This window comes from Genypterus blacodes, unplaced genomic scaffold (assembly GCF_046128005.1).
Source record: "Genypterus blacodes isolate CSIRO-AG114 ecotype Tasmania unplaced genomic scaffold, CSIRO-AGI_Gbla_v1 ptg000058l_1, whole genome shotgun sequence".
Lineage (NCBI taxonomy): Eukaryota > Metazoa > Chordata > Actinopteri > Ophidiiformes > Ophidiidae > Genypterus > Genypterus blacodes.
In genome coordinates, this window is record NW_027466870.1 from 1,830,001 (window position 1) to 1,845,000 (window position 15,000).

Here is a 15,000-nt window from a genome sequence, read left to right on the forward strand (position 1 = left end):
AACAAAGGAAGAGGCCCATCAGTGACGAGTGGCATCGCTCCACCCTGCAGTCAGTGACATGGCAGTGGAGACGAAGGGAGGTGGAGGGAAAAGAGTCACAGGGTTCGTCACTCTGCGCTTGTGTGTGTGTGTGTGTGTGTGTGTGTGTGTGTGTGTGTTAGATAATTCAGGCTTATCTGTCACCCAAGCATGTTTGTTTTAACAGGTAAGTGCCACAGACACACACACTGATATTTATCATGAGGAAATTACGCCGCACAGACAAACATCACTTAGAGACGATTTATCAGATGTAAACTCCTGCATGTAGTATGACAGTGAGCTAAACAGCTATTAAATCATCACACACGCGCACACACCCACACACCCACACACCCACACCCACACGCACGCACACGCACACGCACACGCACACGCACACGCACACCCACGTCTAGGTTGGGCGGTGTGGGACAAGCTGTGATTATGTGTAATGTGCGGAGGGCTGCTTTGTTTCCATGGTGATCGTAATTGGATCAAAACTGGAAAAACAGCGCTTGGATTCAATAATCTCTCCTATCTGTGCTGAGATGTCACAGTGAAGTGTGTGTATCCAGCAGCTTTATAGGCCTGTTGTGGTTAGACTGACATGTTTCATATTCCTCTTAATGTTATAGTCTGTAATTATTACTTCACCACAAAATACACGCTGATGTAACTTTACAGTGTCAGACAAGCAAAGAGACTTGATAGAGTGCAGGAAGGAGGTCTGTCCAGGCTCTAGATGCTGCATTCAGGCTCTTTGTGTGTGAAGTTTTGACTTGTCTTCCTCTCCTCCCTCTAGGGGTAATTGTATGGTGTGTGTTCCCTTCCAAGGCCCAGCAGGCAACTTCACTACTTCTGCCAATTGAGCAACACACTGCTACATTATCTGTAGGAGCATTGTTAGCTGAACATAAACACAAAGTCCCCCAAGATTCAGTACCGGTCCAACCTGAGAAACTCTCTTTATCTGGCAAACTATATCACGCAACAATATTTTGTTGCATGATTCTGCAACTTCTCTCTTTTGTTCCACTCCACACACACATACACACAGATTTGACTTCTTCTCTGCAGCTGCATTTAAAGATGGAACATTCGACCCACAAACCATATTTTGCAGTGGTCCCTTTGGCTTCCCGTGAGAGAGCAAGACAGGCTGGGACAAGAAGGAGCAGAGCAGAAGGATGCAGATGATTAGATCAAGCACGAATCATATCCATACGCATGTGCCTGTTGTGTACAGAACACAGGGAATGTGGATGTGGAGGGCTGGGTTAAGTTAGCAGAGTTCCTGAGTGAGCAAATTCTTGTCATCCAGTGGAGAGACAAGGACAGGACAAAGGTCTCAAACATCTCCACGTTCAGATATAGATAGTCGATGGAACTGTAGCTGTAGGAGACACAGGAGTTGGATCTCTCTGGCTCTGACTGGCCGTTAAGACATTTGACAGAGGGGTGAGCGAAAGGTGACAAAGGCTCTCGCACCTCTGTTAAAGAATGCGTGGAATCGTAGAGAAAAGGGGGTGGTGGCGGTCAGAAGGTGGTCAGTAATGGGAATTACCCAGGGGGCAAGGAGCAAGTTAGGGAAAGCCACATTCCCGCAGTGCATGGACTGTCCACTCCCTCCTCTTTTGTTCTTTTCACTCCATCTATATTCTTCTGCCTTGGCAAGACAAAACACGCACGTTATTCTGTGGTAGGAGCGATCTGGGCTCTGGGGTTAAACGGTGTGATTGAGTGGAGGGAAAGGTCCGGTGGGTGTAGCTGTATTAGATTTCTACTCCTCGTGTGTAAACGCCTCATTGCTGCTTATAAGAGCGAGCTGTCACGGAAAATACACAGCAGGAAGAACCAACGAAAACAACAATTCAGGTGGAGGAGGGTTTGTTTGAACTGAACATCTGAGGCTTCTCATCCCTCCTGGATTTGGTTCGACACCCGTGTTTTAGATATATGCGTGATACAAAGCTGCAAAGGGAATAGATCACGGCAGAGGCTGAAATGACATATGGAGGATAGACATATGGGCCTGGCGTGCTGGATTGAAACCTCTGGAGAGCTTTGTTGCATAACCACACAGATTTAGACTCTATAGAGCGCCTGCACTCAAATTGCTGCGTGTCAGAGCTCAGCGGCGTAACTGTTGAGTTTTGGACGCAGCAGGCAGAAGTTGTAACTTTTCCTTAAGCGTTTCAAAGAAAATCATAGAGGGGCGTCGTTGTTTGTTTTGAAATCGCCACAAAAACTCTGCACAATTTAGGCCAGGCTGCTATTAGTCACCTCTCCGGGCTACTTGCTGCCCCGCCGGCTACGTTCGTGCGGTGACGAGCTCTTCCAGGTGTTGAGCTCAGGGTCGAGATAATTTGTGGGCTTGTCAGAGAGCGACTCAACCATGAGGGGAATGTTCAAGCTCTGACATCATCATCCTTGCTTTTCGCTTCTCTAATCTCATATTTGTTACTTACAATAATGAGATTCAACACTTTTCTCACTCCATTTTTTTATTGATGATACCACTCTATACCCTGCAGCTATGAAGTAATCGGAAACATCTTCATCGCCTCGGGTACGATATGACTATCATTGTAAAAGAATGTTCCACAGTTGCCAGGCCTCAATGACAGATGTACCAAAGACTCTGTCAGGAGTGTAATGTAACTCTGCTGTGACTCAAGACTCAAGTTAGTAGTCTGATGCAAGATTATCGCTTTGATTTGCACACTGATTCAAACCCTGTCCAATTTCTGTGTTTGATTTCTGTCGTCTTTCGTGTTCGGAGTTAATTTTCTTTGGTGAAGTCTTGCAGGATGCAACAGCTGTGGCCCAGGCTGAGGGTTTATTCAGATTATCTATTGTTCCTTATTCTCATTCCATCTGACGGATGCTGCAATATGAGACAAAGGGAAAGACTTTTTTGGAGGGGATAGTCCCCCCCAGTCCCCCAGGTCCCCCCTTCCCCCTGTGCACAGGTGTGTTTCCTCAGGCCCCTGTTGCTCCATATGATCAATGTACATATGTTTCTGGTTCAGTCATGCTCTGAGTGTTTTGGCCATTTCAGAGCTGCTTCTTGTCCAAGTGTACGGAATAAATGAGGAAGATTGGATAGTTTTTTTCTGTAATCTGGTGTCCATAATGTGGCCGTTTGTGAATGATTAGCACCATATGCTTTTCTCTGTGTGTCGATGTGTTTAAGATCACAGCCTTGGCTCTGGTAATTTGTGTGTTTCATTATGTGGAGTGCTCTGGATTCTTAGCCCTTACTTGCGTGTAAGTGTAATGTATGTGTGCGTGTGTGAATGCACATGCACATATCATATCATGGGTGTGTGCTGCTGCTCTGCGTCTCTTCCCCCCTGGCTCCGTCACTCTCATCTCCCTCTGTTTCCATTTTACCTCCCAAGTCTCTGTGACCCAAAGCTCTCCAGAACCTCTGAGTGTGTAGCGTAACAGGCAGCAGTGGTGTGTGACCTCACAATCAGTATCACCTGAAGAGTGCTGCTCAACGGTAATCCTAGTCAACGTCTTTAATCGTCTGCTCACTGATTAGACAATGACGCCGGACGCAGGAGCTCAGGATGTACCTTTCCAGAATTTCACATGAACTTGAGTTGGAGTTTCAACCCAAACACTCTGGAAGGGATGCAGCTGACTGTCACCAAAAGGTATTCGTGGGAAAGTTTCATCCTCCAACTCCGACATGTTTGTTTGATTAGCTGATGTAAACGGAGAGAATTAGCTTTCCCATCCCCAAGTCCTACTTCATGGTCTTCTTCAGTTCGCAGGCCAGTGATATTGTGAGGCCTTGGCAGTCCTGCAGCGATAATGTTGGCAGACGTTGAAAACAAAAACACAATGGCATCTCGGAATTGAGCGTTCACGTCTGGAATGTGAAGGGAAGGAAGGCTCGGATATGGAAGGAGGGAGAAGAAGGGAGACGTGAGGTAGAGGCAGGTTTGTGCAGATTCAGTTCAGAGGTTTGTAGAGACGGCTAGACAGAGAGAGAGAGAGAGAGAGAGAGAGACAGGTTCAGTGTGTTTGAAATGATGTTTGTGCAGACAGAGGAGTATTTCAGCAGAAAAGCTGCCGGTCATGTTCTCACGGAGGAAAGGAATATAATTTTAGCGCCATTCATCCGCCCGTCCGTCTGTACTGTCTCTGCTTTATTAATTTTCGCTGCTTAACCACTGAGACAGACTTCACCTCTGTCCATGTTCTGTCCCTCCCCTCACACTCTCTTCCTCCCTTACATCCCGTTCCTCCATCACTTCTTCCATCTGTTTCTGTTTCTCTCTCTCTCGTCACTCTCATTTTCTTGTCTGTCCCTAACCAGAGTGTGTCCTGCTTCCCAGGTTTGCACGACGGCAAGGAGCTTTGCTGTGAATGTTGCAGGGAATGAAGTGAAGTTGCGGAGGTAAAAAGCTCAATATGTCTAAATAGTGAACATCACACCTGAGTGCGAGCCCTCTACCCTCCTTTACTTGTGTTGACCGTGAGAGCCATGAGGAATTTCAGTCAGGAGTCCCGTCTTACCAACCACTCCTCCTCTTTCCCCTCCCCTCTCTCTCTTCTCCTTGCTTCTTCTGCGACCCCCTCTCCTCTTTCTCCTTTGCCCTTGGAGCCCATTAAGAGTCCTGCGGCCACGTCAGCCTCGGTAGGATCGACTACACACACTGAAAAGACTACACACACCAGCTCCATTATAGTTATTATGTTGTAAAGGCATCGGCGCTCGGTCCTGAAAGAGGCATTCTTCCTTTTTTCTTAATCACATGCAGCACCCCGTCATTATTGGCAGTGATATTAGATAGTTTATTGAATCAACAGTGAGTTGACACTGGCCTGCCGGGCTTTACAGACCTGTGTTTACCTAAAAGGGCTGCTTTGAGAGACAAGCCTCTGTGTTTAAGGCCAGATGTCAGCCTTCAGTCGATCTCCCTCACAGCACACTCCCTGTTATCCGAAAACACACGCCTCTGAAGACGGATGACCCCGCCAGGTGGAGAGAGAGGCAGGGAGAGCGGGAGAGCGGCGTGGGTTGATGATCGGCCGAGATGCAGATGTGGTCGTTGAAAATCCACATTTATCTGCACGTGTTCGCTTCAGTTGTCTCGGAGCAACACCAGATCACAAGTACTCGTCGTAGTTAGTCATAATAAGGAGGTTTTGGCAGACTGTGTGGGCTCCAGGTGTGTTCTTTAACATAAATATTTGCATCACCATGACTAAAGTATGACGTGACCGCAAATAGTTGACCGAACTTTAATCCGTGTGTTTCAAACAATATGATGTGAAAATGAGTCTGTTTAGTAGGATCATTATACGAGCTGTCATGAGAAGTAGCAGATGTGTGATACACCTGCATAATATCTTTCAATCCTTTGTATAGTATTGATTATTAAACTGGAAAGGTAATTAGACAGGTTTAAGATGGCGAAACAGCTGTGAACAGGCGAGCGAAAACAGGGATGGGTGCTTCAAACGTGGGTGAAATGTTCAGATGATGTGTGAAAGAGAGCGAGCGAAAGAAGGATAAAGGGATATCTGGGATTGATGAGAGGGAGGGGAGTGGTGGGATGTGTAGGTGAGGCCGTGGAAGCATGTGTCGTCCAGATGCCCATAGTAAAGAGAGAGAAGGGGAGAGGAAGCCTCAAACCAAAAAGGGCCGCAGGCAGCACAATAATGAGGCGAAGGCTTACAGAAAACTACAAAACAGGTCTGCGGGGAGAGAACACAGCAGGAGGAGTGTGAGGGGGAGCCGGAGGTGTGGCGGGACGAAGATCAGGCCATTAAGACAACCCGAAGAGCCCCAGATGTTAATTAATTGTTAATTAATGTGAGTGTTTCAACCTGCAGCAGGAGTCTATAATATGTGAGAGGGACCAAGTGATTGTTTTGCAAGTCACAACACAATCTTAGCATTCAAGCTCCCAGTCAACAGTATCAAGTCACAAATCAAGTCAAAATGCTAAAACGCAACTTTGAAGCAACGTATTGCTGTTTGGTAAATGTCGCTGAAAACTTTGTAGTGATAGAAGTTCTCTTTAGTAAATAGGAGGTAACGAAATGATTTTATTTGTGACCTTATGAATGTCCACTGAAAATTCCAGTAATGACACCATGTTGTCTATAAACGGTCCAATTTTCTTCTAAATAACATAAACAATTCTAATAAACTGTAAACTTTCAGCAGCATTGTTAGACGGGTCAGTAAAGTAAGTTCCTGAACAGTAGGACAATGTGTTTAAGATGGAGTTTTTTCCTTTAATTAGCAAAGTTATTTAGCTAACTAGGTTGGTGTTCGCCAAGCACTAACATGCTAACTACAAACTATTAGCCACAACCTTATTAGCTTTGACTTTCTTGCCTTTCTGTTGCTTCAAAGGTCGAACAAAATCTTATCTTATATTGTGACTGTGATGGTGTTAGTCTTTGAAACAAAGGCTGTAAGCTTTGCTTTCATAGCTAATTCAAAGTGGCTCTTCTGTGTTGTTTTGAGCGTTTGCGTTAGCTTGACTTGGCTCGGCTGTCAGGCAAATGAAGCGCTAATCTGCTTCAGTTAGTTTGTGAATCTTGTCTTTCTGAGTGGTAAGGATCAAGTCCAAATGAAGTCTTGAATCATGACAAAGCCAAAGTTGAGTGGCAAGTCTTTTTAATAAAGTCAAGTCTTTGGTCTGTAATTTGTTGACATGAGGGCACATCATTGCTGTAGAGTTACAGAGGCTGATTGGGCCTGAAGGTAACAGGAAACATATGGAAGTATACAATGAAAGCCACGGTAAAAAGGAGAACATCTGACATAAATAATGAAGAGGTGCATCTAAAGGCAGAACTGCTCCTGCTGTGCCTGACGCAGCATGTTTAGACCCATAAACAAACTTCCCCTCTCTGTGTGCCTATAGACCTCTCATCACACAGCTGCACACACACACACATACACGCACACACACAGAAATCATAAGGCACGCTCAGATATAATGTCCGTAATGGAAAATCACACCGTGTACTCAAAAGTTTGTGCTCAGCACGGTGGGTGGAGGGGCAGGAGGTGGAGCTGCCATGTGGGCTGCGCCTGTGGAGGGGAGGACCAGAGAGACGCCGTCATCCAGCAGAGGTTTCATATGATATCATCCCATACATTGTGTGACTTTAGCACAAGGTCTGAAGATTTCTATGCATTTTTATTAACATGGATACAGATAATCACCTAAATGTAAAGGATTTCCTCTCTCTCAGGGCCATGTCCCACTTTTCTTTCAGGTTTCCTCAGACGAGTTTCTGAGCATTTGGAGTAATCAACAAACCCAACACATGCAGATGCGGTGAAAACATAAAAAAATTACCTTTAATTTGAAGCGCTGCAAAACTCATTCGTCCATTTTGCATAAACCAACCGCAGCTCAATGCTCTGGGAAATTTGCTGAATAAACATTTTATAGTGAATGCTTGTGAACATTTATATTAGTGGGCAGAATGAAGTGATCTGAATCCCAACTCCCTTTTCTTCCCTCTCTTTCCTTCTCTGTTCCACAGCCACTCCTCGCTCACAGGCTCTTCTCCCCCTGATACCACTAAACATACACATTTCTACATACGCACACACGCCATATTGTTCTTTACTTTTCTTCCCAGACGCTCCCTCTTTAAATCCCCGCCTGGAGCCGAGTCTGTCATTGGGAGATGGCGTGTAGGAACGCATTTATTTCCTCTGGTGATGTGCAGTTTAGCGGTCGAAGAAGCGTGTAAACGTGTGCGCACATCTGCTCATTACGGGCGCGTCAGGTGTTTCTCTTCTGTGTGTTCCTGCGATAAAAAAGCAAAGACTGCGTTTAGGTCTGGCCTCTTTCTTTATTAGTATTATTATTATTTGAATAGGCAGTAATAATCAGTGACAAGTGCGTGTTTGAACACATAGAAGCACATTTATGGAAATATCATCCCCTCAAACACAAGCGAGTGTGGGCATGCACACACTCATACACACACACACACATCAGGACTGTTATTGACCTCAATTTGTGTGTGTGTGTGTATGTGTGTGATAGGCCTGTAACGTCTCTCCAGCTGCTCTGTTATGTCAGACATTTATTTATGGTTTTTTAGTTATAGTTTTAAACAGTCTGGTCGAGTTTTTTTACGAGTAGCAACATGTGTGTGTGTAGCTGTGGACGCAGCTGTTTCTGTTTTGTTTATGGGGATAATGCGGGTAAATGAAAAGTGTCAGCGTCATTATCGTGTGTTGACTACTTTCTGCTCACACATTAAGGAGTGTGGGTGTGTGTTTCTCTGTTTGTGCACTTAGGCTAAATTTGGGTGTGATTTTGGATTGAGTACAGCGAGGAATATTACAGCAAGCAGTGGAAAACTCCAGCTCACTGTGTGTGTATGCGTGTGTGTGTGTGTACAGGTTTTGCATTCTGTTGACCTTCCCTTTTTTAAGGTCATTTTCAATGCAAAGTGATATTTATTTTTCCGATACTTTTTGATTTGCAGAATGAGGTTGTGCAGCGATTCGGGGCTTGTTTGCTGTTTTAATTTCCCAAACACAACACAAAACACAGACACAGTGTCGTCTCTGATTCAGCCCTGGGGTTTCCTTATTTGTTTTTCCTGACATGAATCTGTTTGGCCCTAACAGTCCGTCCACTTTGATTCTGTATTTTATTTGGAAAGGTGCTGTACAAACAAAATTGGATTGATTTATTGTTGCTAATTATGCTCCACTAGTGCAGTCAGTCGTTCAACAATGGGCAGATTGGAATACTTTGTTGTAGCATCAGGCTCCAATTAGAGAAATCTGAAAGCTTGAAGTTCCTCTACAACATCTTCTTCTCTTCATCCGGACACTTTTACACAAGAGGCTGTGATCGCGCACGTCATTCTGATCTGTAATGGCCGGTCTAGGCTGCCTACCAAGCAAAACAGGGAGTCAGTTAACTTAATTTGAACAAAACTGTGTGTTGTTTCAGGGCAGCAACAGACCATAATATGGACAACACCACTGCCATGTTGAGAGAATGGCTGAAGCAAGCCCAGCATCTGTACCATTATGTGGAGTGGAGACCCATGGAGGAGCCCAGGTGAGTCACGTTTTCCATAAGAATCATTTGCACACTTGAAGAGGAATTCAGACTGGTTTGTTTTGTTTTGCTTGATTTATTGTTAAGTAATAGGACGGTTCAAATTAGTGACGCACTTTTCCTCTGTATTCCTGTAGGTCCTACACTGATGAATGGGGCCCAAAGCACTGGCCTCCTTCCAGGTTCAACCATGTGATGAAGCTCAGACAGGCAGCGCTGAGGGCTGCCAGGGAACGCTGGGCCGACTACATACTGGTGAGACTCAGATTAAGTGTTAGAATTTACAGTATGAACCCTGGATTCCATTTCATTTTGTGACTCTTAGCCCCCTCCTCCTCCTCTCAGTTTGTAGACAGTGATAACCTGCTGACAAACCCACGAGTGCTGAACCTCCTGATGGCTGAGAACATGACCCTGGTGGCTCCCATGTTAGAGTCTCGCTCTCTCTATTCCAACTTCTGGTGTGGCATCAGCCCGCAGGTATAACATAGAATGAAACTCGTCCATCCATCCATATACTCATTGGCCCCTCTGGAGGTTCTCTGCGGCTCATCCTGGTACTCTTCATCTCCTTCTCTTCAGGGTTACTACAAGCGAACCCCAGATTACCAGCCGATCAGGGAGTGGAAGCGTCTGGGCTGCTTTCCCGTCCCCATGGTGCACAGCACGTTCCTGTTGGACCTGCGGCGTGAAGCCAGCAGAGAATTGACCTTTTACCCTCCGCACCCGGACTACAGCTGGGCCTTTGATGACATCATGGTGTTTGCCTTCTCTGCGCGTCAAGCAGGTTAGCTGAAACTGTAAAACTCTGTTAATCGCAGCACATTTCATGATCTATTAACAACAAAGTGCTGCAGCAGAACAACAAAGGCTGCATACACTCACTGGGCTGAGGATCCTCCACGACTTCATGAATAAACTCATTGGAACTGATCGTGCATCTGATGGTATAAGATAGAAAGTGTGTGTGCTGGTGTGTTATTGTGCTAAGGGCTGTTTGAGCCTTTGGAATGTGTGTGAAGTTAAAGCAGATGACAGCAGAGATAATAATAGACAAATGTGCATTTTGTAGTGTGTGTCATGTCGGCGTGTGTGTGTGTTGTGGGTAATGATGCAACAATGCTGGTGTCTGAAGACAGCATGTTAAAAATGATAGATTAGAGAGAGAACAACATAATAAACTATTCAAAATGCTAAAATGAACTGAAATACACAGTTGAGTTAATTGACATCAGATTGATACATATTGTCATAATTAAGACAGTTAATTCAATAACACAACTCAAATCAGACTTTAAATCACTTTGACATTTATTCAGCAAACACTATTAGAGGAATAATAAAAATAATAAATCTTGTGTTGTTGTTGCATTTCAGATCTGTCAAATTGCTCCACTCACTTGACTCATCTATCTGTGTGTGTGTGTGGCAATTTGACTGACACACACATCACTTAAGACCCTCATGATTGTTTATGAAAAACATTTAAAGGAACACTCCGCAGTTTATTTACAAAAGGAGGTTTTTGTTTTCTTTAGTGTAATCTAAAGGCTGATAAATGAGGCATGAGGTATGAGGACTCACACGTGGTCTACTTTCAATGTTTACGTCTACTGATAAGGTCAAGAGGCTGTGTTTACATGTGAGCGTGCCTGTGTGTGTGTGTGTGTGTGTGTGTGTGTGTGCAGGGGTACAGATGTATGTGTGTAACAGAGAAAACTACGGGTTCCTGCCCGTCCCACTGAAGGCACAGCAAAATGTGGAAGATGAGAGCGAGAGCTTCATACACACCATCACAGAGGCCATGAGTGAGTAAACACACACACACACACACACTTACCTCACTTTTCTTCCCATCCTTGACCTCCTTGACTTCCTGTCATGTTGCCCTGTGAACGTGCAGCCCCCCCACCTTCATGCTCTCTCTCTCTCTCTCTCTCTCTCTCTCTCTCTCTTACCCCTCCTCCTACTTTTCCCTACATTCAGATTATAACACACCCCTACAATCCAGAGGAAATGTCTGTCATTCTCTAATCCTAACTTTTGCTGTTTTAACCTTTAACCTCCCCTCTCTTCCTTTGTCGACAGTTGACCACGACATAGACGTGTCAGAGCACCTGCACATACCACCGTCCCCACAGAGCAAGATGGGATTTGACGAAGTGAGTCATCACATTACATCATCGGCTCATGTCCATAAATGATCTCCTGCAAACGGATGAAGGAGAAACTTAAAGAATTGCATTTTTCTCTTGTGCTTGTTTTTCTTTGATCAGACGTTCCTGGTCAACCTGAAGCGCCGCCTGGACAGAAGAACCAGGATGTTGAAAACGATGGCCTCGCTGGGCCTACACGCAACTTTGTCAAGTGCAGTGGACGGCAAGTAGGTCAACCACACTCCCTGCAGTCTGCACCTTCACTGCCGGTATCTATCTATGACATCATTCACATCATACAGCGTGATACAGAGTGCAGAATAGACTGTGAACAGCAGGAGTTTGCAATCAAACCAATCAAAATACAATCTCTACATGCTGAGACTCTGCTGCCCTAAACAGCTGATGTGTTAAGCTTGAAGTGCCTGAGCATCCGCTGGGAAGATGCTCCGTCTTCTGTCGCCCATCTGTCCTGTTTTTTTGGGGATGCAAACGTCTCAAACGTCCCGCCGAAGCAAACATGTGTTGAGCACTTTAGCGACAAGCACACTTGGTTTTCTTAGTTAAATTGAGTGAGAGTGTTCTAATCCGTCCTTCAGTCTGCGTTTGTGTGCCGACAGGCAGCACTTGTTTGAATCTCTCTGGCTTTGATGGCTGTGATAAGTGTTCAGCTGTCAGAGACGGATGAAGCACAGATACAGAATACCTCTTCATCCTCCCCCCGCCTCCCTCTCCCCCTCTCTCCTAGGGCCCTGAATACGTCCCAGCTGCAGGCGTTGGGTATCGAGATGTTGCCCGGCTATAAGGACCCCTACTCGGGTCGAGTCCTGACCAGGGGCGAGATCGGCTGCTTCCTCAGCCATCATTCCATATGGACTCAGGTAAGGAACAGCATTTAGACCACTTTCAGGTCAAAATAGCAGTAATAGTACATCAAAACTTCTGTCTTCTTGTGTAAGAAGACACATTATTCTTTAATTTGAACTCCTTCAATCTGTTTCGCTCCCCAGATGATAGAGCGCGGCCTCCAGAAGGTTCTTGTGTTAGAGGACGACGTTCGGTTTGAGCCCAGGTTTAAACGACGAATGCAGGCCATCATGGACGCCGTCGAGAAAGCTCAGCTGGACTGGGACCTCATGTAAGACACACACACACACACGCACACACACACACACACACACACACACACACACACACACACACATACATTATATTGTTTCATTGCCCAAACTTGCTTCCCTCCAGATTGTGTCTCTTGATCATGTCACACACACTCTCTCTCTCCCTCTCTTCCAGCTACGTGGGGCGTAAGCGTATGCAGGTGCAGCAGCCCGAGCGCTCTGTAGCCGGCGTGGACAACCTGGTGGTGGCGGACTACTCCTACTGGACGCTGGGCTACGCGCTGTCACAGCAGGGAGCCAGGAAGTTACTGGCCGCTCAGCCGTTCACCAAGATGCTTCCCGTCGACGAGTACCTGCCCGTCATGTTCAACAAACACCCCAAGTCAGTATTTACAATCGATTTAAAAGCTCTTCCTAAATGTCCGACATCACACCGGGGATGTAGTTTATCATATTTAACACTTCCAGACAGCGGCTGTGTATGAATAGACGGACAAATATTGACTCAGGACCGCAAATCTGCAGGTGTGCGGCGCGGTGCCAAGGTGCAACAGAGGTCAGACGAGCAGACGGGCGTTAAAACATAAACCGCCATCATATTGAACCACATGATCCGTATGCAGACTGTGAGACAACAGGGCATCTTTTACACTCTGACATATTTAGCCCAGTGCTGGACAGAGTGAGCAATACGTGTATGATAATGACCTGTACACACACACACACACACACACACACACACACACACACACACACACGTATCTATAGGTCAAGTCCACACGATGGCTCAGTGTCTACTAATGTAGTTTGTGTTCTGGTGGCAGACCACAGCCTCCCTCCTGTCATCCTGTTTACCTTCTCTATAATAATTTCTTCCCTCTTTCTGTCCTTTTTTTTCTGGCCTCTCAGTCTCTTCCCCCCACTTCCCCTCCTCCCCTCCCCTTCCTCACACACAGGCTCCGGATTGTTCTCGTCGGTGCTGTGCCTCACACACTGGACACACAATGCCCGCTCTCCTGCCTTTCCCTGCTCTCCTCCGCTTCCTTCTCCTTCTTCCCCCCATTTTCTACCTTTTCTCCTGGAACGTGACGCCTGAACCTCCATTTCTCCTTTCCCTCCTCTCTCCCTCCTTTATGCCTGCGCTTTTTGTATTCCTTTTATGTCGCCTCTTACTCTCTTTTTTTGCCCGCCTGCTCCCTTTCGGTGTCACCCAATTCTCCCTCCGCCCTCCCCCCCTCCCTCCCCCCTTCTCCCTCTGTGGAATGTGGGCCAGCGAGGTTCTTCCTGCTGGTTGGGAGAAGGGGACAGGATTCCCATTGATAGAGGCCTGAAGCCTGGGGGTGGGGTAGAGATGGACACGGGTGAGACTGTATGTGTGGAAATGTGTGTGTCCAGTGTGTAGCGTATAGATTACTGTGTAAATACGCTGTGTGTGTAAGAGAAGGGAGTTTTTCCATATGTGAGAGAAAAAGAGAAATATGGACAGAAATGTGGAACGATGGCGAGGGAAATGTACAACATGCAACAATAAACAGCAGATGTGTGTGTGTGTGTGTGTGTGTGTGTGTGTGTGTATGTGTGTGTGTCCTGTTTAGTGTGTGGTTGTGTTATGTTTGTTGTTGGAGGGAGAGGGCAGCATTTTCAACCTGTCCTATCTGAAGTCATCTCCTTTTCTATTCTTCAAAGATTCACTCAAACACACAAGAAGCGGAAATGTAAGAATTTAAAACCTATGAAATGGGTGTGTGTGTGTGTGTGTGTGTGTGTGTTGGATAGGGTTTCACCATCCCTGCAGGCTTATACACAGGCGACTGGGCGGCAGGGTGTTGACCTGTGCCGTGACCTCTCTCTGCACGTCACGCCCACACAGCCCTCAACTGCTCTGCAGGAGGAAAACTCAGTTCACCACAGAACAACTCTGACCTGCTGTATTAAACACATGAGTTACTTGTAAATGTATACTTTCCCAAAATGCAAACTCCTCCAGGCAGAAACTAAATCTTTCTTTGCAAAGTGGGACCAATATAGAGACGTACTTCCTGTTCCTTACTCCTTGATGATTTGTTGTCTTTGCTGCAATCAAATTCCATCATGGAGTCTGAAGAGGAGAACAGCCATGTCTGTAACAAGCAAACAACATGAACAATAAAACCTTCCAGATGCAGCAGGACCCTGAGAACAGCTGTCTCAAGCAATGCCACATAGCAACAGCAGGTGGCAGTAAGAAAGCACGCTCTGTGTCATTGAAATGTATTGTTCCTAACATGTCTCCCTCTCCGTCTGTCCCCCTGTCCTCAGTGTGGAGTTCATGTCCCACTTTCAGCCACGGGACCTGAAGGCCTTCTCCGTGGAGCCGCTGCTCATCTACCCCACACACTACACAGGCGAGCCGGGCTACATCAGCGACACGGAGACCTCCACCATCTGGGACGACGAGGCCGTGGCCACGGACTGGGACCGGCAGAACGCCCGCAAGACCGCCCAGCAAGGCAGCATCCGGCCTGTAGCACAGAACAGCGTCACCGGGGACTCGCCGCCACCGGCAGCTCGCGCCTCACGGGACGAACTTTGATACGGAGACAGCGAGAGACTGACAGAGACTCTTTTGGAACAATACACCTC

The 15,000-nt window shown here is 46.3% G+C and overlaps 1 protein-coding gene across 1 annotated transcript in view; it reads left to right on the forward strand.

Moving 5' to 3' along the window:
* colgalt2b (collagen beta(1-O)galactosyltransferase 2b) overlaps window positions 1–15,000 on the forward strand; it is a 17,744-nt gene that overhangs the window by 1,798 nt on the left and 946 nt on the right. Inside the window, exons 2-12 of the mRNA XM_076152786.1 lie at window positions 8,991–9,101; window positions 9,239–9,356; window positions 9,447–9,581; window positions 9,684–9,888; window positions 10,790–10,909; window positions 11,190–11,263; window positions 11,378–11,484; window positions 12,006–12,138; window positions 12,268–12,395; window positions 12,554–12,760; window positions 14,677–15,000. The exon at window positions 14,677–15,000 is cut by the window's right edge and continues 946 nt beyond it. Of these exons, the coding sequence (XP_076008901.1) occupies window positions 8,991–9,101; window positions 9,239–9,356; window positions 9,447–9,581; window positions 9,684–9,888; window positions 10,790–10,909; window positions 11,190–11,263; window positions 11,378–11,484; window positions 12,006–12,138; window positions 12,268–12,395; window positions 12,554–12,760; window positions 14,677–14,950 (1,612 nt within the window). The 3' untranslated portion in view covers window positions 14,951–15,000. The remainder of the gene's footprint in view (window positions 1–8,990; window positions 9,102–9,238; window positions 9,357–9,446; window positions 9,582–9,683; window positions 9,889–10,789; window positions 10,910–11,189; window positions 11,264–11,377; window positions 11,485–12,005; window positions 12,139–12,267; window positions 12,396–12,553; window positions 12,761–14,676) is intronic.